Source organism: Mesoplodon mirus (assembly GCF_964341445.2).
Source record: "Mesoplodon mirus genome assembly, chromosome: 14".
NCBI classification, from domain to species: domain Eukaryota; kingdom Metazoa; phylum Chordata; class Mammalia; order Artiodactyla; family Ziphiidae; genus Mesoplodon; species Mesoplodon mirus.
Window position 1 is genome coordinate 14,055,342 of NC_138990.1, and position 22,418 is coordinate 14,077,759.

The 22,418-nt window shown below is 48.8% G+C and overlaps 1 protein-coding gene across 1 annotated transcript in view; it reads right to left on the reverse strand.

The window, feature by feature from the left end:
• The window catches only part of ACOXL (acyl-CoA oxidase like), a gene marked incomplete at its 3' end in the record, with an annotated part of 356,274 nt that overhangs the window by 289,713 nt on the left and 44,143 nt on the right, over window positions 1-22,418 (reverse strand). The window contains 7 exon segments of the mRNA XM_082643007.1: window positions 5,527-5,607; window positions 5,828-5,882; window positions 10,898-10,970; window positions 13,069-13,152; window positions 13,463-13,577; window positions 18,716-18,814; window positions 19,147-19,233. Coding sequence (XP_082499133.1) covers window positions 5,527-5,607; window positions 5,828-5,882; window positions 10,898-10,970; window positions 13,069-13,152; window positions 13,463-13,577; window positions 18,716-18,814; window positions 19,147-19,233 — 594 coding nt within the window.

The following is a 22,418-nucleotide window of genomic DNA, read 5'->3' on the forward strand; positions in this document are numbered from 1 at the left end:
GTATTATTTGTGTGAAAAGTATTATAAACCTATTACAGAGTTAGCTGGGTACGTAGGCTCACTTTGTTGAACTTACGAACAAATTGGACTTATGAACGCAGTCTCGGAACGGGAACTCGTTCATATGTAGGGGACTTACTGCTTACTGTATAAGCCCCTTACAGGTATTAATTCCCTCAGGCTTTACAACAGCTCTACAAAGGGGTGCTGTTATGATTTTTAGAGGTGTAGAGATGGTTCAATAACCTGCCAAGGCCATGCAGAGGCAGGATGCAAATCCAGAGAGGCTGATTCCAGAGTCCATGTTCTCAGTGGCCTCACTCCGGAGTCTAGAACAGGCACAACATTCCAACTGCTTCCAGGCATGCCAACCCCACTCCTCTCAACTCAGCAACTTTACACGGGGCGTCTTCCCTTCCCTCGGCTCAGCGCTGGGCACTGGGACAAGGCTATGAGGACAGGCACGGCTCCCGGCAGCTGCAGTCCTGGATAATGCCTGTGGTGAGGTTCTTCCTAACGCAAGGACTCAGCGGCCTGCTGGTGGCCTGCCATGACCCAGAGCTGTAACTCAGCTAACTCAGTAGCTCATACCTGTGACCAAGCATCTACGGCTCCCAGGTATTCAGGCACTCTATCGGGCTGCCCCTATTCCCCCTTAATTCTACAGTATCTTTTAATAATATCTACATGTCAATCTCATCTACTCAACATGGTGGGACCATCCTTCCAAACACGGGACCATCTACTACCGTAACAAGGACCACCAAAGTCCAAGGAAGCATAGTCAGTGCCCACCTCAGGCAAATTCCTTTACCTCCTCTGCCTCAGTTTCCCCATATGTGAAGTGAGGGTACCGATGGAACCCTCTCAGAGTTGTGCGAGGAGAAATGAGTTAACACCTGTACAGCACTTATGACAGGCATGGCTTATAATAAAGGCTCAATAAGTATTATTTTCTTGTAACAGTCTTGGTGGTGGTGGTGATGGTGAAGAGACGAATTAACTCATGGAATTTTCACAAGGTTTCCATCAGATGGAGTTTTTTTTTTTTTGGCCTCATTTCACGCACTGAGAAAACTAAAGCTCAGAGAAACTGAAGTGAAGCCCCAGGCCCACTACACCCCAGTGGCAGCAGACCCTGAGCCCACCCGGGGGGGCCATGACCATGGGGTCTCCTCCCTGCCCGCCGTTAGGAGTGGTGGTCTCACCCTGACAGAGCAAAGACACTTGACGCCTCCAGCATCTGTGCTCTGCAGGGTGTCCCCTTGGCTGGGGAGGCCCAAAGACTCAGCCTGCGGTCCCCCAGGCTCTCCTGGCCGACCACCCAACCCCAGCGGGGATCTGGGCCCCGCTTTAACTGTGACCTCACCAAGCACACGGCAGAGTTGCCAAAAGCAGGCGAGGCAAACAAGGGCCAGCTGATCATTTCACTCAGAGAAACGAGAGAAGCCGTAGCTTTCTCCACAGAAACGGTGCTTCCCAGCAGCCGGCAGGGTGGGCGTGGTCTCAGCGATCCCTGGATCCAGAACCGGAGAGGCAGTCCAGGACTCCTGACTTGTACTCAACACGCAGACCCTGCAGTATGGCCCCTGCGTGTCGCTGACACCCTGTGCGAGGTGCCCACCCACCCCGGGTGACTCCCTGACCACCAGGGCCTCATCCCTAACTGCAAAACGGGCGCCAACGCAGTGCCCCATCCTGGCGCCGTAAGCCGGCACGTACATACGAAGCAGACACGAAGCGTAGTGCCAGGGACAGGACAAACAGGAAGGACGAAAGAAGACACCTTGTTCTGGGCGGAAGAGCCACAGAGAGTTAGAAGGAAGATGCGGCAACATCCGTCCCAGTCACCCTGGCGACAGGCTGAGGGGTTGGGACACATACTGAGAATTTATCTCCGCTAAGAACTAACCCAGGTGCTTTCTATGTGAATTCTGATTCATTCTTCATCCATTCTTTCAGGTCCTATTTGCTGTGCACCTACTCTGTGCCCAGCATTGTGTGGGAGGCTGAATACGTGGCGGCGAACGAGGCCGGCAGGGCCCCTGGCAGCGTGGAGCTTTTAGGCTTGCAGGGGAGACAGCTATCACACCGTGAGTCGGTTATAACCACAATAAACGCTGCAAGGGGAGTGCAGAGCCTTGGAACATGACAGAGGGACCTCTTGCGGACTGTGACCTTTCTGAAGGAGGTACATGTACCGGTGCTCTGAAACATCCGGGAAACTAACCAGGCGAAAGGTGGGGACGGGTTCGCCAGGTGGCACCGCCGCACGAGGTGGGCGGGGTGAGAAGTCGGTCGTGGAAGGCATTGGAAACTGGAAGAGAATGTGCCTTGATCCTGGAGGCACTGTGAGGCCACAGAGGGTGACAGGGTGGCTGGGATGGGGCCAGGAATTTAGAACTGCATCCGTCTGTTCTGTGCAGTGGTTCTCCAAGGGCGGTCCTGGACCGGTAACCTCAGTATCACTGGGTAGAAATGCAGATTCTCTGGCTGTGCCCCAGAGCTGCTGCGTCCAAAACCCTGAGGGTGGGACCCGGCTACGGAGTAACACCTACTTAAAGGATTAGGGAGACTCTTTTGAAAGTGGGCACCAGCTTGCCTTATGCTAGAATATTATTTCCATGCAAAATTGACCCAAAACTCTGGGCTAGACCTCGTGTACATTTCACACTTCCTCTGCTTCTGCCTCCAAACCTACCGTGACTCTCCCCAGCTTCCTTCCTCCTTCAGAAAAGGCTTCCCAGCACCCCCCCCACCCCAACTTCGGCTGCAGAGTTCTCTCAATGCGCACCCCCCCCCAACTCCTGCCAAATGCCTTAGTTTCCTTTTCCTTTTGTCTCTGCTCATCATTTAATCAGACATGGCATTTGGGGCATAAACGAAAGCATGGCTATTACAGCAAGACTTTAAGAGAAAATCTGAAGATATTGAGAAACGTTATGAAAATGAGAGATAACCATGGGGGAAAAATACCACATCTGGGCAGAGTTTAAAATGACCAGGCGTGCTGGCCTTGAGCAAACGTCACCGTGGGGAGCCATGGTGACAGTTTTCTAACACAGGAGGAATGCCCTTTGGAGAAAGGGATCCGTTTTCCACTCATCAGCGAGCACAGAAAAAGCAGGACCTTCTCAGGTTTCAGCTGAGAAAGCATCTGTCCTGTGTTTAAGCTGTAGGAGGGGAGGGAGCTGCCAAGAGAGCTGGTGAGATCATCCTCGCCAGAGATGCTCGCGATGAGATCACAGCGGCCAGGATCACAGCGGCCAGGGTCCGTCAGGGAAGACACTTCGGCCGTATCTGGACCACGTGGGTCTGAGGCCCGTCCAGCTCTGTGAGGGGTCTCCTGGTCACCGGGCAAACCTGCCTCCCAAACAGGGCAGGTGCCGACTCACAACCATTGTGTTTTGCTTCAGATACTCAGGAATCCAGGGGACACCACGCACCTCTGCAAAACGTCTCAGATCGCCTGGCTGCCTGGAGGCCAGGACTCCAGGCATTTGTTTCATGGAAAAGCCCATTTATTCCTTTCCCACAGCCAACGCCTATCTCCCCAGTAACAGCAGCAGGAGCTGCCATCACATCAGCAACAGCTCTGAGCGACGGAGCCCTTGCTCTGTGCCAGCCCCGCACTCACATCCTCACCCAGGCCTCACCATTATCAGAAGGCCCATTTTACAAATGAAGAAACTGAGGCTTAAAGAAGGCTACTGATCGGCCCACGCCCCCATGGCTGGTCACAACCAGGCTGAGGTTTGAGCCCAGGGTTCTCTGATTTCAGAGCCCACGATCGTGATAAGGCCTGTACATTGCCAGGAACGAAATGTGTGTGTCAGATGCCCAAAAAGGAATTGATCCAAATGTGCCCTCCTCTCCAGACGCTCCGGAGTTGGCAGGGGCTGGCCACTTGATAATGCTCAGGAAAATGGAGAAGGGGTGCCTTTTAAAAATCAGCCACTCTGTGTCCTCTCTCCCCACCTCCACTGCTCCAGATCTACTGATACTTAAAAATCAAGTCTCTCCCAGAAGGCCCCCCCATGCCCCATCTACACCACCCTACGCCTGCCCCCCCAGGACTCCACCACTGGCCTGAATGGGCGGACCAGTCCCTGGCAGTGTGGACATCCTTCACACGACATCACCCACTCCAAAACGTAACAGCACAGGGTTTCTACGGCACCTTTAGAGCCACGAACCAGCATGTGGTTTTAATATTCACCAGCGCTCTCCTCAGAGGGGCCCTGAGGCTGCTGTGATCAGAGGGGCTATTGTGCAGATACGGCTGTCCCCGCTGCACAGAACCCCGATCAGATTTCTGTCCCATCTTCTCTGCAGTGCAATTCTGGGCTCGTCTGCTTTCTCTCCTCTTGCCTCCTTCTGGAGTCTGGAAAATGGCTGAAACAGTGTCTATCACAGATTTGTAAGAAGTATTTTCCTCCGTACTTTGCCGCTGTGCCAGTGCCTTGGCCTCACCCCTGGGCCTGCATCCTGAGGCTCTCTTGGGGCCTCACTGACTCAGCCGGTTCAGCTGAGACCTGCTGAGCCATTCTGGACCTGGGTCTTCAGAACTGAATACGCACCCCACTCAGTTTGAAGAGCCACCGAAAACAAGCACAAAAAGCAGCGCCCACGGGCGGGCAGATGGTCACTGGCTCAGGGCTGAGGGTCACAGCTGCACCCACTGACGGGAAGGGCACCACGTGAGAGAGCTCGGTCAGGCAGGCTTCCTGTGAGCAGTGCAGACCCGGCAGAAGGGAGAAAGGAAGGATTTTCCTGCTTTTCAGGTGGCTGCACACTGATGTCAGGCCTGGAGTCAGGTGAATGAAACTTATTCCTTCTTGATGGAGAATCTGGGTTCAAGCCACAGATGGATATTCACGGGTATGTTAATTCTCCTTCCAGCTTTCCCAAGCTCAGTGGAGCTTAAGAGTTACAAAGAGACAGGGAGGGACCAGAAAACAGACAGTGCAGTGCCTTGAGGAGCAGGCAGCCTTCCAGAGCTCTTCTCTCCTGGCTGCTTTTTCCAAACCAAGACAGAGGAGGGGGCGGGAGGAAATGGGAGGCAGAGTTGGCTTCTGGAGGTCTGGCCTCATGAACTCTTGCCTGTGATGGTGACTGTCACACGCCGAACAGCCGCGCGAGCATCAGTGCTCCCCAGTGAATTCAGCCAAGGCACGCATGCCCTTATCCACGAGTCAGCTCTTAGCTGCTTTTCCAGAAGATGTGTTTGCTCTGAACAACCAATTCTCCCAGGACCATCTTTAGTGGCCCTGTTGCCGCACCACCTATGTTCCACCCACCGTAATCAGTAGCACACATCTGGGGTGCAGGGAGATGGGACCCCATGGTGAGAAGGCTGCAGAAAGGTCCTCTGTGCGGCGCCAACTGGCACTCACTAGCATCTAATCAGCAACCCCGGCCACCTTGCAGCAACCATGGCTCAAGCAGCTCCACTCCTGACATTGTTACCTACCCCTGGAACGTGCAGAGAATAAACAGCGAGGGAAGTTAACATCAGTCAGTGACCTCCATAGAGCCTGTAGTTTGGAAAGTCACAGCCAGTCTCGAAGGGGTCAGCACTGCCAACATCGCATTGAATCTCACACTCTTTTTTTTTTTCTTTTTGCGGTATGCGGGCCTCTCACTGTTGTGGCCTCTCCCGTTGCGGAGCACAGGCCCCGGATGCGCAGGCCCAGCGGCCATGGCTCACGGGCCCAGCCGCTCCGCGGCATATGGGATCCTCCCAGACCGGGGCACGAACCCGTATCCCCTGCATCGGCAGGCGGACTCTCAACCACTGCGCCACCAGGGAGGCCCCGAATCTCACACTCTTGTCCTTAATGGGGGAGTGGTACTGCCCATCTGGAGCCACAGAACCACACCTGCGGTGGGGGAGAGGCAGGTGGGAAAGAGAGATGGGGTTAATGTAAGAGAAGAACATGGCGCCTAGAAATGAGGTCAGGTGGCTCCCACGAGCACACCCAGGGAAGTCGCACAGGGTTCCCCATCCTGGATCCTCCTCCTGTCCAGCAGTGTGGGGAGCAGGACAAGTGCCTCCCCAGGAGATGCTGAGAAAGGCTCAACTCATGGAAAGTAAGAGCAGATTTCCCGCCACTACTATCCTGCAACTCAGCAGTGGACTCTGACAAAGAGGGGCATGAGGACCACCATCATCAAACCAACACCAGAGCCTGGGTGTAAAGACGGCACATCAATCTACTTTTTTGTTGTTGAGATACAAATCATTTGCCATAAACTTCACCTTTTTAAAGTGTACAGTTCAGCGGTTTTTAGTATATTCACGAAGTTGTACAACCATGACCACTATTCGATTTCAAAGCATTTCGTCACCCCAAAAAGAAACCCCTTCCATAGCAGTCCTGTCCCATACTCCCTACACTCCAGAGCCCGGCAACCATTAATCTACTTTCTAACTCTATGGATTTGTCTATTCTGGACATTTCACATAAGTAGTAGCATACAAAGTGTGGCCTTTGTGTCTGGCTTCTTTCACTTGACACACTGTTTTCAAGGTTCACGCATGTTGTAACATGTATCGATACTTCATTTCTTTTTATGGCCAGATGATGTTCCATTGTATGGATATACCGTATGTTGTTTATCCATTCATCAGTTGATGGATATTTGTGCTGTTTCCACTTTCTTTGGCTATTATGAATAACTGTTATGAACATTTGTACACAGGTTTTTGTGTGGATATATATTTTCAATTCTCTTGTAGACAACGTCTTTGTAAAGACCTAGGAGTAGAATTGCTAGGTCCTATGAAGACGTTAAACTTTTGAAGAACGGCCAAATTCTTCTCCAAGTTGACAACACCAGTTTACATCCCCACCAGCAATGGATGAGGGCTCCAGTTTCTCCTCATCCTCACCAACACTCGTTATCATCGGTTTCTTTTATTGCAGTCATGAAGGGAGCGCAAAGTGGTACTTCACTGTGGTTTTCACTGGCATTTCCTTAACGACAGTGATGTTGAACATCTTTTCATGTGCTTATTATCCATTTCAATATCTTCTTTGGATAAGTGTCTATTCATATTTTTGCCCTTTTTTTTTTTTTTTTTTTTTTTGCGGTACGGGGGCCTCTCACTGTTGTGGTCTCTCCCGTTGAGGAGCACAGGCTCCAGATGCACAGGCTCAGTGGCCATGGCTCACAGGCCGAGCTGCTCCATGGCATGTGGGATCCTCCCGGACTGGGGCACGAACCCACGTCCCCCACATCGGCAGGCAGACTCTCAACCACTGCGCCACCAGGGAAGCCCTTGCCCATTTTTAATTGGGTCATTTGTCTTCTTACTGTTGAGCTGTAATATAGTTCCTTTTACAGTCTGGATACTAGGTTCTTATGATATATAAGATTTGCAAATATTTTCTCCCACTCTGTGGATTGTCTTTTCACTTTCTTCATAGTGTCCTTTGCTGCACAAGTTTTTTGATTTTGGTGATGTCCAATTTTTCTATTTTTTCTTTGGTTCCTTGTGCTTTTGGTGTCACGCCTAAGAAATCATTGCCTAAACAAGGTCACAAAGATTTATAGCTATGTCTTCTTTTTTTAAAATATTTATTTATTTGGCTGCCTGGGTCTTAGTTGTGGCATGTGGACTCTTAGTTGAGGCATGAGGGATCTAGTTCCCTGACCAGGGATCGAACCTGGGCCCCCTGCAGTGGGAGTGTGGAGTCTTAACCGCTGGACCACCAGGGAAGCCCCAGCACACCTATGTTTTCTTTTATGGGTTTTATACTTTTAGCTCTTACATTTAGACCTGTGATCCATCTTGTGTTAATTTTTGTATATCATATGAGGTAAAGGTCCAACTTCATGCTTATGATATCCAGCTGTGCCAGCACCATTTGTTGAGAAGACGATTTGTCCCCATTAAATTATCTTGTCACCCTTGTTGAATATCAATTGACCGTAAGTGCAAGGATTTATCTCTAGATCCTCTATCTCTTCCATTGTCCATACATCTAGCCTTATGCCAATGCCACACTATCTTGATAACTGTAGATTTGTAGTAATTTTTCAAATCAGGGATGTGAGTCCTCCTACTTTGTTCTCCTAGTGGGAAGCAGCTGCATAGCGTAGGGAGATCAGCTCGTGCTTTGTGACCGCCTGGAGGGGTGGGATAGGGAGGGTGGGAGGGAGGGAGACGCAGGAGGGAAGGGATATGGGAACAGATGTATATGTATAACTGATTCACTTTGTTATAAAGCAGAAACTAATAAAAAAAAAGATTGTTTTGGGTAGTCTGAGTCTCTTGCATTTCCATATGAATTTTAGAACCAGTTTCTCACTTTTTTCAAAAAAAAAAAGGCAGCTGGGATTTTGACAGGAATTTCATTGAATCTGTACATCTGCTTACAGACCCCTTTTTGATCAAATGATAAACCAACACCCCCAAAGTGTGTTGCCTCTACTGTTCTGTAGTATTTGGGGTGCAGCTTAAATACCAATGGAATGGCTTTTAAATCAAATCTTGCTTACCAAAGAATATTCTATATATTCTCATATTTTCTACAGACCGTGTAGCTCCCTATCATTTTTCTTTCTGGTTGAATCTGACTTTCTAATCCCTAGTGCATTGCTAAGCCAGTGGGTCCAGGTTCTGGCTGAGGACTGTCCAGTCCACTAAGATCCTATTAGTATGGGTAAAAAGTGGAGAACTCCAAATCTGTGGCTTTCCTTCCCTCTTCCCCATCTCCGAGAGTGGAGTGATGCTGATTAGTCACCAGGAAAGGTACAGGCACCTCTGGGGAAGGCTGGTGGTCCTATGATTTGCTGGCATGGGCACTGGTCATTCCTGAGGAGGCCTGGGGCCTTCATCACCCACCAGGACAACTACAAAGATGCTTTTGTTGTTTCTATTTCATTTCTTACCAATTCACAGAGGGAAAAATGTCAACCAGAATTTGGTCCATTTTAAGTTTGTTTCCACCATATCTTCCTTAAACTTTTGGCATCTGTGACATTTATTTACTGGCAAGAACTTGCAGGCAGTAAAAAGGAGTAAAGTTACCCCAGTGTTCATTGCAGCACTATTTACAATAGCCAGGACATGGAGGCAACCCAAATGTCCATCAACAGAGGAATGGATAAAGAAGATGTGGTACATATATGCAATGGGATATTACTCAGCCATAAAAAAGAATGAAATAATGCCATTTGCAGCGACATGGATGGACCTAGAGGTTGTCATACTGAATTAAGTAAGTCAGACAAAGACAAATATCATATGATATCACTTATATGTGGAATCTTAAAAAATGGTACAAATGAACCTATCTACAAAACAGAAATAGAGTTACAGATGTAGAAAACAAACTTATGGTTACCAGGGCCGAAAGGGAGGAGTGGGATAAACTGGGAGACTGGGAGTGACATATACACACTATTATACATAAAATACATAACTAATAAGAACCTACTGTATAGTGCAGGAAACTCTACTGAATACTCTGTAATGACCTATATGGGAACAGAATCTAAAAGAGTGGATATATGTATATGTATAACTGATTCACTTTGCTGTACACCTGAAACTAACACAACGTTGTAAATCAACTATATTCCAATAAAAATTAATTAAAAATAAAAAGTAAAAAGGAGTAAAGCGTTAAAGGAAAATCTATAGGAAAGCAAGCAGCAAGCCTGATGGCTTGCTTCTTCACAAATTTAAATATCACTGTAGTTCAGGATTTTTATTGGATACATGAAATGCTGCTGAGAAAAGTAAAGTTAATTGGTGTTTCTTAGCCTCTGCAAAGAGCATAGTGAACCCCTGGGGCTCCATCCCTGGAATGCACTTGTAGAAGCAACCTTCACCTCGCTCTTTCACCCATCTGACCTCACTGAGGGATACTGGGAAATGACACTAAGCACCTCTGATATTATCTACCCAATCAGTACTGGTTAGAACAGTCTCTGAAGCTGAAGGATGGCACCTTATCTGCTGTCATCCACAAAGGAGGCAGTAACACTAATTATTTTATGATAGCCAAAAAAAATGTTTAAGGAAATAACCTAAATACCGACAATAAGGGATTGATACATAACTTATAGATCATTTAACAGTCTATTATGGCAATATTAAAAATGATAGGGGCTTCCTGGTGGCGCAGTGGTTAAGAATCCACCTGCCAATGAAGGGGTCACGGGTTCTATCCCTGGTCCGGGAAGATCCCTCATGCCGCGGAGCAACAGCCGCGGAGCAACAAAGCCTGTGCGCCACAACTACCGAGCCTGCACTCTAGAGCCCGCGAGCCACAACTACTGAGCCCGTGTGCCACAACTACTGAAGCCTGCATGCCTAGAGCCCGTGCTCCACAACAAGAGAAGCCACCACAATGAGAAGCCCGCGCACCGCAATGAAGAGTAGCCCCCGCTCGCCCTAACTAGAGAAAGCCTGTGTGCAGCAACGAAGACCCAACACAGCCAAAAATAAAATAAATAAATAAAAATAAAAATGATAATGCCTATGTGTATTTATTGTTGCACAGAAACATTGGACATATAATGTTAAACAGAGTTTATAAAAAGTTTTAAGTTATAAAAAATAGAATTTCTAAGTGGACCTCATTCAGTGAAAATCAAACATCTCTCTCTCTCTTTAGATATAACCTCATAGAGAAAAGTCTAAAGTGTTATATATGAAAGTATAACAAACATTGTGTCTGGGTGATAGCATTTGGGATAATTAAAAATTTTTTTTGATTTGCTTACCTACATTTCTCAATTAATTGTCAGTAAAATTGTAGGAGAGGTTATGAGAAGACACTCTGGATGTACAGCCCATGAGACCCAGGAACCAGGCCTGGGAAGGAGGGCAAAGAGCTCACATGCACAGTAAGTCCGAGTTAAGGAAACAACTACTCACTTCTCCAACAGGTTCTCCCTTGGTCTCCGAACCTTGTCATATCTCAGAATCCTGGTATCAACACCATGCAGACCTAGAGAGAGCAGACGGGAAACGGAGCTGTAGGGGGCAAGTTTATGTGCATCAGAAATACTGTCCAGGCCACTTCCCAGGTCTGTCGCTGCTAAAACGCAAGGCCCTTTATCTCACTTCCAGAATTGTTGCTGCTTTCTTATTTGGGGTGGGGATGCTGTTTGCTTGTTTCCATGAAGAGTGGTGCCTGCTTCTCCAGCCCCCTCCTCCCTACCAAGAATAGAGGAGAAAATGCTAGACCCTCTGGGCAGCCCACCTGCTCTGAGGCCAGCTGGGGGGTGGGGTCTGGCGGGGACACAGCTTCCCACCTGAGCAGTTGCTGTGACTAGAAAAGGGAGAATTCTGGGCAACTGAAAGAACATCAGACTGAACACAGAGAAGGAGGAAAGCCCCTTACGCCCACCAGTGAACACAGAACTCAAATTCCTCCCACTTCTCAGCGCTTCCTCCCCAGAACACGGGGTGAATTTGTGACAGCAAATGCCCAGAAGACATTGGGAAACGGCCAGAGAAACAGCAGTGGGTGGGTAGGGTGACCACCTCCCAAGAAGTTTCTTAAAATCTGCCAGACCCATTTCCTCAGAACACCTGTCGGAATCTGGGGTCGATTTTTTGTTCATCTCACACTTAGGGAGACTTACTCTGGGAGAAAAGATCTTTTTTTAGTGCAGGTCTTATTTAGAACATCACCCCTTGACAAGGTCACAGTGGTACTTACAAGCTTACAAGGAAACCAGCTCAGACTTTCTGGGTTTGCCAGTGTCATGAATGTCTGGCACCAGTTCATGAGGGCTGGGTGACCCCTCTACTCTCAACAGCACTTGACACGCCAGGTGTTTTCAAGGGATCAGGGCCTCAGTCACCTAAAGCACTTGCAGCCCATTCCTGCAGGCACACGGTGGTCAATATCCCTACGGGGCCAGGGTGAGCTTAGCCCCATCCTCCAGAGGATCGTCTCCTCCCCCTTCTCTTCTGCTCTTTCTTCTCTCTTTTTTCCCTTCTCCCCCCATCTGCGTTTTTTTCGGGGGGTTTTGGTTTTTGGGGTTTTTTTTTTTTTTTTTTTTTTTTTTTGCGGTACGCGGGCCTCTCACTGCTGTGGCCTCTCCCGTTGCGGAGCACAGGCTCCGGACGCGCAGGCTCAGCGGCCATAGCTCACGGGCCCAGCCACTCCGCGGCATGTGGGATCTTCCCGGACCGGGGCACGAGCCCGTGTCCCCTGCATCGGCAGGTGGACTCCCAACCACTGCGCCAGCAGGGAAGCCCCCCCACCTGCGTTTTTGGCTTCACTTGGCTGGGGACAACCAGTGGAGCCCACAGGCATGGCCTGCTCTCACCAAGCATTCTGGGTTGCATTGTGTCTCCCCCAAGATTCATATGTTGCAGTCCTGACCCCTAATACCTGTGAATGTAACCTTATTTCGAGAAAGGGTCTGTACAAAGGCGATCAAGTTAAAATGAGGGCATTTGTGGGCCCTCATTCAAATGACCGGCGTCCTTATAAAAAGAGGAAATTGGACACAGACAAGCACACAGGGAGAACGCCGTGTGAACATGAAGATGGCCACCTACAAGCCAAGGAGAGAGGTCTGGAGAATACCCTCCCCATCCCAGCCCTCAGAAGGAACCAACTCCCCTGACACCTTGACCTCGGACTCGTAGCCTCCACAGTTGTGAGTCAATACATTTCTGTTGTTTAAGCCACTCAGTGTGAGTACAACAGCCCTAGCAAACTAGTCCACGGAGGCAATCCTTAGGACCCACAGAGGCTGGTGGCTCGGGGCCATGAAAGAGAGAACATCAACCTGCCCTCTGAGGGCCCACAAGTCCAAGAAGGAGAGAGGAGATGAAACAGCTGGGGACAGAGCTGCCTCATGACTAGTAAACAGGAGAGGCTGGGAGAAATGGGACCAATGCGTGTTCATAAACGGCAGTCTGCAACCTTCTCTAACTGCCATACACAGAAGACTAATCAGGCTTCAAAATCAGAGTCTTCTCTGCCTTCACTGCTTTCGTGAGTTAGGTTAGATTCTCACTGGGTGGGGTAGGGAACAGGCAGGAAGCGCAAAGAAGGGTGGGAGAGGGGTCACCTGGGGACTCACCTTTATACATCATATCAATAGCTGTCACTCGTGGGTACCTGCTTCCATTTTCATCGTGGACAGGAACGATGAAACAGTGGGGCCCTAAGGAAGGTGAAGAGACACTAAGGTCTCTAAAGATATAATCAAAGCTTTGCTCATTTCCTGGGACAGTGTACAATTATGTTGATCTTGAAATTCATTTTGTTCTATGACTGTGCACTGCCCATTATAGTGTCTAATGTTGAATGTAATGATAAATCGTCTCATCATGTATATTTAGGAGATAACGTTAGTGCTGAATTCTTTTACAAGGTAGAAACAGCCCTCTGAGGTGGGTTTTCTGTGTAAAGTACTCACGGGAGAATAGTACTAGTAAAGGGAAATATCCTAGGTTTCTGTGTCGGTAACAAACCTTGAGATCTTCCGTTTATGATGAGCTGGGCAAAGACTGCTGCATAATTCCCGTACATAGCGTTTCCAATGTACATCTCCTCAGCATTTTCGCAGGGTGTGTCGATTACAAACTCCTACACAGAAACAGCAAAGCAACAGAGTTTTCTTTCTTATGGCTCGTTACAACTCCTGGGTTCAGTGCAATGAACACTGTGAAGCAGATCCATGCCGTGTAGCGGCACCCACTCAGGTGATTTCACAGAAAAGGCGCAGACGACCCAAAGTCGCCTAATTCAACCTCGTGAGCTCAACACCACCATGCTACCACGGCAGTGTGCACGGTTCACCTCCACCTTAACGCTGAAAATGACTGGAAATTAAAGTGCTTTGTCAATGACTATTCCAATCAGGAAAATACGTTGCCACCTGTCAATGGATGAAAGTTGTTCATTCACTTCTTCCCGGTCTCTCTTCTGTGTAATGTTGCACGGGCATGTGTACTATTTGTCTGAGCCTATGGCTTTAATGTATAAAGGCTTTCTTCATTGTGCTTCTTCCTCTCTAGACTACTCCACACTGAGTTTCTGACTTCTAAATAATCCAGCACCAAACCCCTAAAAGCCCTGCTGATATGTATTCAGCTCTGCACACGCCCCTTGCCCCCAAACACTCCACCTTTGAGATTCACAAGAAAGGATGGAACATCCAATGATCTGGGGCCCCTAGTTCGATGAGTCCATGTCTATGTATTTCATTTTGTCTACTGGGCATTGCCCCTTCTGGACCAATCGCTTGGTTCCTCATGCCTTCCACTGTCTCCTGGGTCTTAAAGGTGCTTACCTTTAAGGTATGGGTCTGTTGTTTAAATGGCCGCTAACTAACCAAAGGTTAAATGTGCACACTGGGACGCAAACAAGACTACTAGGCAACCGTGACCCATTCCTACCATTGATTAGAATCTCAGCCCAGACAATTTTGATTTTTATAAAAAGAAATACCTCATTTAAGCCTTGGGATGATTGTTTCAGAACCTGCCTCTCCATTTTCCTCATCAATGAATATAATAATAAAAGGTTCCCTCAAAAGCTCATATGGATAAGCCCTTAAACTGAAAAGCATTTGTCAACAATTCTCTATCTTATCAGGGAAAGAATCTTAGAACATGCCATCTAGCTCATCTCCATGATATGACCAAGGATTCCAGCTCAAAACAGTCCGAAGTTAGTACTGGTTAAGAATAAGCAGGGGGAAAAATGTACTTTTTTGTTTTCACTCTGCTCAAGACTCTGCCTTCTTTTTCTTCCTCTCCAGGAGCTAGAAAAGGATCACCATGGAAACGCCCCCATTCACTTCTGGGTCCTCCCTCATTCTGCTTACCACCTGGGATACCTTCAACCTCGTGTTAAGGAGAGACGGACCATAACTGCCAGCTCTGGATACCAGGTACCTGGGACAGGTCGGAGAGTCCGGGGTGGGTGGGGAGCAGGGGAGGGAGGGTGGAATGGTGAAAAGGCAGAACAGCAAACTTAATCAAAGCTGACAATATCGAAGATGTGGCCGAACCAAACCGACAAGCTATTGATCATGTAAAGATCATCTCAGATTTCAGATTTTTAAGTATACAGGCTGCGCTTTCCCTCTGGCAAAGAAATACAGTCTTGGAGCCCAAGGAAACATTCCCTGACACGTATGTGCACAGAGAAACTTTTAACACAGGCGAGGGCTTTTCAGAAACAGAAATGGACAAGCTCTGTTTAAGTCTCTGGAGGCCGCTGCCCTTGTCTTATCAGGCCAGCCAGGACTTCTTAAAGAAAGGAGTTATTGTGAGTCTGGTGGGTGCAGTAACAAACAACAAAACTCACGTGCTGAGGGGATGCTGACACCTTAGGGTGGGAAGGGAAGTAACAGAGAAAGGTTGGCCTGGCAGGAAAGCTCTGGTGGGGCAGGGACGGGACAGAGGGCATCTGTTCCCATCAGCACCTGATCTGGGAAAGGAAACTTGTCACTTCTGGCAAAAATACTTGATGTGGAAAGTCTGCCTCAGCCAAAACTCTGGCATTAAAGCTGGATCTATGTCAGTCCCCTACACACTACTATATATAAAATAGATAACCAATAAGAACCTGCTGTATTGCACAGGGAACTCCTGTGCAATACTCTGTAATGGCCTATATAGGAAAAGAATCTAAAAAAAAAAAAGAGTGGACCTACGTATATGTATAACTTATTCACTTAGCTGTACACCTGAAACTAACACATTGTAAATCAACTATACTCCAATAAATTTTTTTTAAAAAGCTGGATCTAAATAATGCACGCCATGTGTGTCGGTTCCTATTTTAACTGTTGAAGGCCAACAAAACGGTCGGTCCTGCAAGCACTCAAAGAGACGGCCTTGGCCAGAGAGCTCTTAGCCTCATTTATTTTTGCGATTTTGCCTCAACTGTAAAAATAAAACTCTCTCTTACCTCGAAACTCTCCATGCCGCTACTCAATCCATCATCCAAAAATAAAAATAAAACAACCAACCCACAGGAATGCCCAACCAAAAAATGTAAGAGATTGAAACTGCCCTGGAGGGAGAGAGGGCTCATTTGATATGCTCTAACATTTAAAAAGGGAAATGAAGAGGAAAACACAGAAACCAATGAAGGAGAAAGCCATTCCCTGCCAAGCCAACCCTCAGTGGCCTGAGCTTATGATGGGCTTCTTCCATCCCTCGGGAAGCAGCACGTTCACCAGTGTCTTCTCATCATTACGATTTCAACTTTGCAACTCCCCTGCCGAGAGTGGCAGCTGCCATAGCGCAGCAGGGAGCTAAATCATTTATGCTGTTTGGGGAAAATGGGACTAACACAGGGAAATGATTTCTGTACAAAAAAACAATAATAATAATTGTAAGAAGAAACAAATAAATAAGAATTGTGAGTGGGATTTTTTTCCCTTTGATGACAGCAAGGTGACCTCAATACCACGGTTTCGGGAGAAAAAATGGGGCAGCCAAAACCCCAAAGACGTTTGGTCAGTGTCCCATCAGGAAAGCTAAGTTGTTAAGGACAATCCCCCTTGAACCTGAGATTCTCTCGTTAACAGCATAGCCATAAGTCAGTTTCCTAACCTCTGTGAGCCTCAGTTTCTCCACCTGTAAAATGGGGACAAGGATATCTTCCTCTAACATTATAGAACATTTAACACAATGTTGCATGCAGAGTGCTTAGCCTGGCACTTAGCACACGTGCTCAATGCACAGAAGTGGCTTATTACCACGTTCATGGGATTGTTGCTGTGACGGAGTGTGGTATACTATACTATACAGAGAGAGTGACACAGACCTGGCACAGAGGGAGCATTCAGAAAGTGGCAGTCCTTATTCTGGTTCTTACTATGACCTTGGACATCACTGGCTGCTGTAGAGAACTAGCATCAGGACAGAGGAAAGGCAGGACATCCTCCAACAAAACCCTCACCTGGGGCTTCCCTGGTGGCACAGTGGTTGAGAGTCCTCCTGCCGATGCAGGGGACACAGGTTCGTACCCCGGTCCGGGAAGATCCCACATGCCGTGGAGCAGCTGGGCCCATGAGCCATGGCCGCTGAGCCTGCGCGTCCGGAGCCTGTGCTCCGTAACAGGAGAGGCCACAACAGTGAGAGGCCTGCATACCGGAAAAAAAAAAAAAAAAATCCTCACCTGCATCTGTCATTCTAAGTGCTGACCACCTCCATCTAGCATTCTTGGGTCAGAAAAATCCTGGGAACAAAACTCCAGATTCCAAATATGCAGAATCTGAAAAAACTGGTACAGGCGATCTTATTTACAAGCAGAAATAGAGACAGAGACATAGAGAACAAGTGTATAGATACCAAGGGGAAAGGGGGGAGGTGGGGTGAATTGGGAGATTGGGATGGAAATATGTACACTATTGATACTATGTATAAAATAGATAACTAATGAGAACCTACTGTATAGCACAGGGAACTTGGCTCAATGCTCTGTGATGACCTAAACGGGAAGGAAATACAAAAAAGAGGGGATATATGTGTACGTATAGCTGATTCACTTTGCTGTACAGTAGAAACTAATGCAACATTGTAAAGCAACTCTACTCCAATAAAAAAAACTTTTTTAAAATGAGGGAAGAAAAGAGAAAAGAACAACAACAACAAAAGCAAAGGACAACCTCATCCAAAATGAAGACTGAGTCACCACACGCACATGTATGAGGCAACACCCGCCAGGGTGTTGAGAATAGGAGCTAAAGAGATGGGGACGGGGGTGGGATTTACAGAGCACGGTTTTTGCTGTGACCCATTTGTGGAGAGATGTCAAGTTAGAGGGTCTTACCAACATTTTGGAGTTCACCCCATATAATAAAGTCAGTTTGTTTTGTGAAATTTTACTGTTGTTTTTTTTTTAATGAATGAATGAATTTATTTATTATTTTTGGCTGCATCAGGTCTTTGTGGCTGCACGCGGGCTTTCTCTAGTTGCGGTGAGAGGGGGCTACTCTTCGTTGTGGTGCGTGGGCTCCTCACTGCAGTGGCTTCTTTTGTTGCGGAGCACGGGCTCTAGGCACGCAGGCTTCAGTAGTTGTGGCACGTGGGCTCAGTAGTTGTGGCTCGTGGGCTCTAGAGCACAGGCTCAGTAGTCGTGGTGCACGGGCTTAGTGACTCCGCAGCATGTGGGACCTTCCCTGACCAGGGCTCGATCCCGTGTCCCCTGCATTGGCAGGCGGATTCTTAACCATAGCCCCACCAGGGAAGCCCCTGTGCTGTGAAATTTTATTTCGGTTGCCATGCGGATTTGTGTGCAGGTCACAGGTACAGACATTGCATCACGCCAGCACCGAGGACCTGGCTCCCAGAAGGAGGCCCCAGCACACACAGCGTCCTCCTGCCACACACATCACACCCGGTGCGATGGAAGACGCCGACAGAGACCGCTCTTCCACCCATTTACCTGCTACTGTTAAGAAGGACCACAGAATGGATTAGGTCCCGTTCCCACCGAGTTTTTCCAAAGCATTAGGTTAATGAGTGGACATAACGGGCTTGGAGCAGTGCCCGTCCCACAGTAGGTGCTGTGTAAGTGTTGGCTGGTGTTAGACTCAGGAAGGCTGAGCCTATGTCCACTAAAGCACTTAGGCGTTTCTTCTGAATCTGAGCACCCTCTCGCCTGAGAGCACACACAGCAGGGGGGAAGGTGGACTCGGGAGAAAGGAGAGTCCGTTGTGTACAGGTCCGCTGCCTAGAACCGCCAACGGGCAGAATCCTCACCTGTGCAGAGAGGTCAAAGGCAGCTTCCATCTGGATCCTTCTCACGTTGCTCCTGTGGCCCCTCTCAGTCATCGCAAACATCCCCGTGTATTTCTGCTCCTGGAGTTTACTGGGTGTTAGAAGGGAATCAGCTAGTCAGACGGCTGCTCTAATTGCTTACCTCTCAGATCATTAAGAATGTCGGCGAGAAAGGGAGCGGTGAGTTGGAGATAATTGTAAAAATTCAGTCTGGTGACAGCTAATGTGATGACAATATGACAGACTCAGTGCAATTTTAAAAAGTAGTCTTAAATTCTCCTTTCAAACGAAGTTCTGGCTGGCACTAATTCTCTGTTTTATTTTCTTTTTCTGCAAACACACACACACACTCCTAACTACTGTGAATTTTTAAGTCTCTCCATAGATGATATCTATGGAGGTACGTGCCATACCTGGAGTGGCTGAAGCCATTTAGTTACACGTGCTGGGCCTCCGAGATTCCTGACGGCACCACCAAATAGCCAATAGATTATTCCACGCTGGAAACAAGGAGATTACAGGCCATAGTTAGCAAGAGTCAACAATTTAATGATGACCAAACCCACTGGGCAAACTCCACTCAAGGAACACCGATCAGCTAATCAAGCTTTCCATACGCCCCACTAAAGTGGCAAGGCATCCACATCCTTCCCCTCACTGCCTGTCCAGCCCCAGTTCCTCTGGGCAGACACAGCTCACACGGTTTCCTCTCTTGGAGAGGTCACCCCTAGGGCACGAAGCATCCGTCCTCCACCCTCGGGGCTGCCCGGTTCACCCCATCAAATGACTGCTCTGAATGTTCGTTCTGCCTTGTCTGCTCAGGGTCTAGCTTAGTGCCTGGTACACTGAAGATGTGCAACAGCGTTTATGCACTGACCCCAGGTGCCTGCAGAGGTGAGCTGTACCAGGAGAAACCCTCCACAAACAGGAAGGTCAACGGAAGAGGCCAGGCTGCAGAACGAGCAGGCACTTGGCTCGGGATGAGACAGGCTGGGCTCAAATCCCAGCTCAGCTACTAGCTGGCTGTGGGGCCTTGGACAATGACACAATGACATAGTTTTCCCATCGGACAAATGCACTGAACGACGAGCCTCCACTTCCTGAGCCCTCCCGCCTTCCAGACTCTGGGCTCCACATACTCACTGACCCTCGTGACGCCCCTGGGAAGAAAACACCGTCCCTCTCATGTGACAGATGGGGACACTGAGGTTCAGGAGAGGACACGGCTGCACCTGAGAAAGCGTGCAGGGCTGGGGTTCACACTCAAGCTTCCTGACACCTAACAGCCCTTCATACGGTTGCTGCGAGGATTCAGAAGAGAAGGAAGGGTGGCTCGAGCAGGGCCGTTTGAAGGGAGCAGGGGATGGACTGCAAAGACGTAAGAGCTCAGGTGTACAGACATTTGCTGTGCCTGCTGGTCAGCATGCCCCCACTCCTAGAAACAGCCCCAGTTTCCCTCTGGGGAGCCCTCTTCCCCCAGAATCAGTCCAAGTGGTTCATGGCTAATGTCAACCTCCAGCCCAGCTTTAGGATGAGCCTGGGACCCAGGACTGGCCGAACTGCATAACATCATGGCCAACGGGGATGCTTCAGGATGGACCCGTGATCTGGATGGGTCCGATCAGAGCTGCCACTGGGACACACGAGTCAGCTACTGGTGAAGAGAAGCTCTTTCTGGAAGCAATGGAACCTGGAAGAATGGAGGCCAGGGCTCCTCCTGCTATCACGAGAGCTGGTGAAGGAAGCCAACGTGTGGGGATGAAGGTGAGGTGAAACCGAGAGATGAGAGAGACCAGGTCCCACACACCCACCCCTGAAGCCAGCTATACCCTGGACTCTGCGAGTATAGCAGCCAACAGGTGCCTTTTTTCTGGGGTCACTGCAATGGCATGAGCCCCAGTGGACACAGTGACCCCCAAGGAAGACCTTGCAGGGAAGCAGCAGAAATGGCATCTTCACATGCTCCTGTCTGAGAACCGTCATCAGCCTCTGGTGAGGACCAGTCCCTGCACCACACGTGTGTGATCAGCCTGACGCTAACTTCCAGAAACGCCGCCCCATCAACTCAGACTGCACCACTGGACCAGGTAAAACGCTCTGACATCACAATAGACGAATTTCACTAATCACATCTCACATAGGAGGTGCTTTTCATTTGGAGAATCATCAAGTATCCTCGGAGGATGCTTAACGCCCTGATTTCTCAGAGCCCTGCTCTTCGGAATCACTGCCGACCCTGCAAATTGCATTACTAATTCCAACCCAGGAAAATGGAATCCATCCAGATGGTAGATTTTTTTCCCCCTAAACCCTCTTGGAAATCAAGTTAAAGAAAAATATTTTTCTAAAACTAAAACAGGTTGAATTTTCCAGCCTTAAATCTCTTTGGCTGGTGGCTAAAACGTTCTTTACAGTATAGTTTTCCTAGGTTTTACATTTTTTCCTTCTCTTTGGAGAGGGGAAAACAATGAGTGTTTCAGCCACTTTTTGAAAGACTCCATTCACTAAACGCTATTAGTAGGAGCACTGGGCTGGGTGAGTGAAACCCACAGGTTTGTGGAAAACTACAGGAGTTAACCGAGGCAGTGCCTGCGGGACCCTGGTTCCCACAGTCCGTCCAGACGTGGGCCTCTTCCCCCACGTGCTGACCCGTGTGTTGCCAAAGCCACATGCTCCGAAGCGCAGGGAATCTGACCAAATGGGGGAGCCCCTGGAGGGCTCTAAGCAGACGACTCCTTGGCCCAATGTACACTTTGAGCAGGTGCCTCCTGTAAGGGGCATGGAGCCCAGCCTGGCAGGCAGACCAAAGGTGCCCAGAAAGTGGCCGCCACGGTGAGCCGCTGGGTGGTGGTCAGACTACAAGCCAGAAAGGGCCCTCACCAGGAACTGAATCAGCTGACAGCTAGATCTTGGACTTCCCAGCCTCCAGAACTGTGAGAAAACTCATTTCTGTTGTTTAAACCAGCAGATCTGCAGCATTTTATCACAGCAGCCCAAGCAAACTAAGACAGAGTGAGATGACTCATATAAGGCAGAAAGCTAGCCGTCATGGGGAAGAAGAAAAGGAAGCAGGTCATGTTTCTTTGGGCTGTAGAGTCCGTCCAGATTGCATCAGCCTGCCTGGCGGGAGACCTTGGGCTGGCTCCCAAGCTAGAGTGGGGATTCAAAGCCCTCAGGAGAGAAAGTCTCCCTGGCACCTCTGTCCTTTTCCCGCCCCCTCACTGTGAGTCACTCTCCAAGCAGCCCCTGGCTCAGCCGGCACTTGGCTGCATGAGTTCAACTGTGTTTGTCCAAAGCACTTAGGGATGCCTGGAGCCTCTGGATGACATGGACCCAGCGGCAGAGAGAAGGCGCTCAGGCCTGCGGGGTGAAGATGACACTGATGAATTGATGCTCAGGTTGATGGCTAGCTCAGGTGACCAGGAAAGCCAGCAGGGGCCTTGGGCTGGCACCGAGATCTGGGGAAGTCGTGACCAACCTGCTCCCGAGGCACTGCGTCCCCTCCCTGGAAGCCTCCCTCCAGCACCAACAGGAAAGGCAGCCATGGCCTCCTGGGCTGGACCAGAGGCACAACCTACACGTTCCGCTAACTGTCTAGGGTGTCCAAGCACAAGAAAAAAAATTCCCCTGCAATGAATGATGTGTGGGAAAGCAAACAGGGTGAATCATCATTTTTGTTAAATTT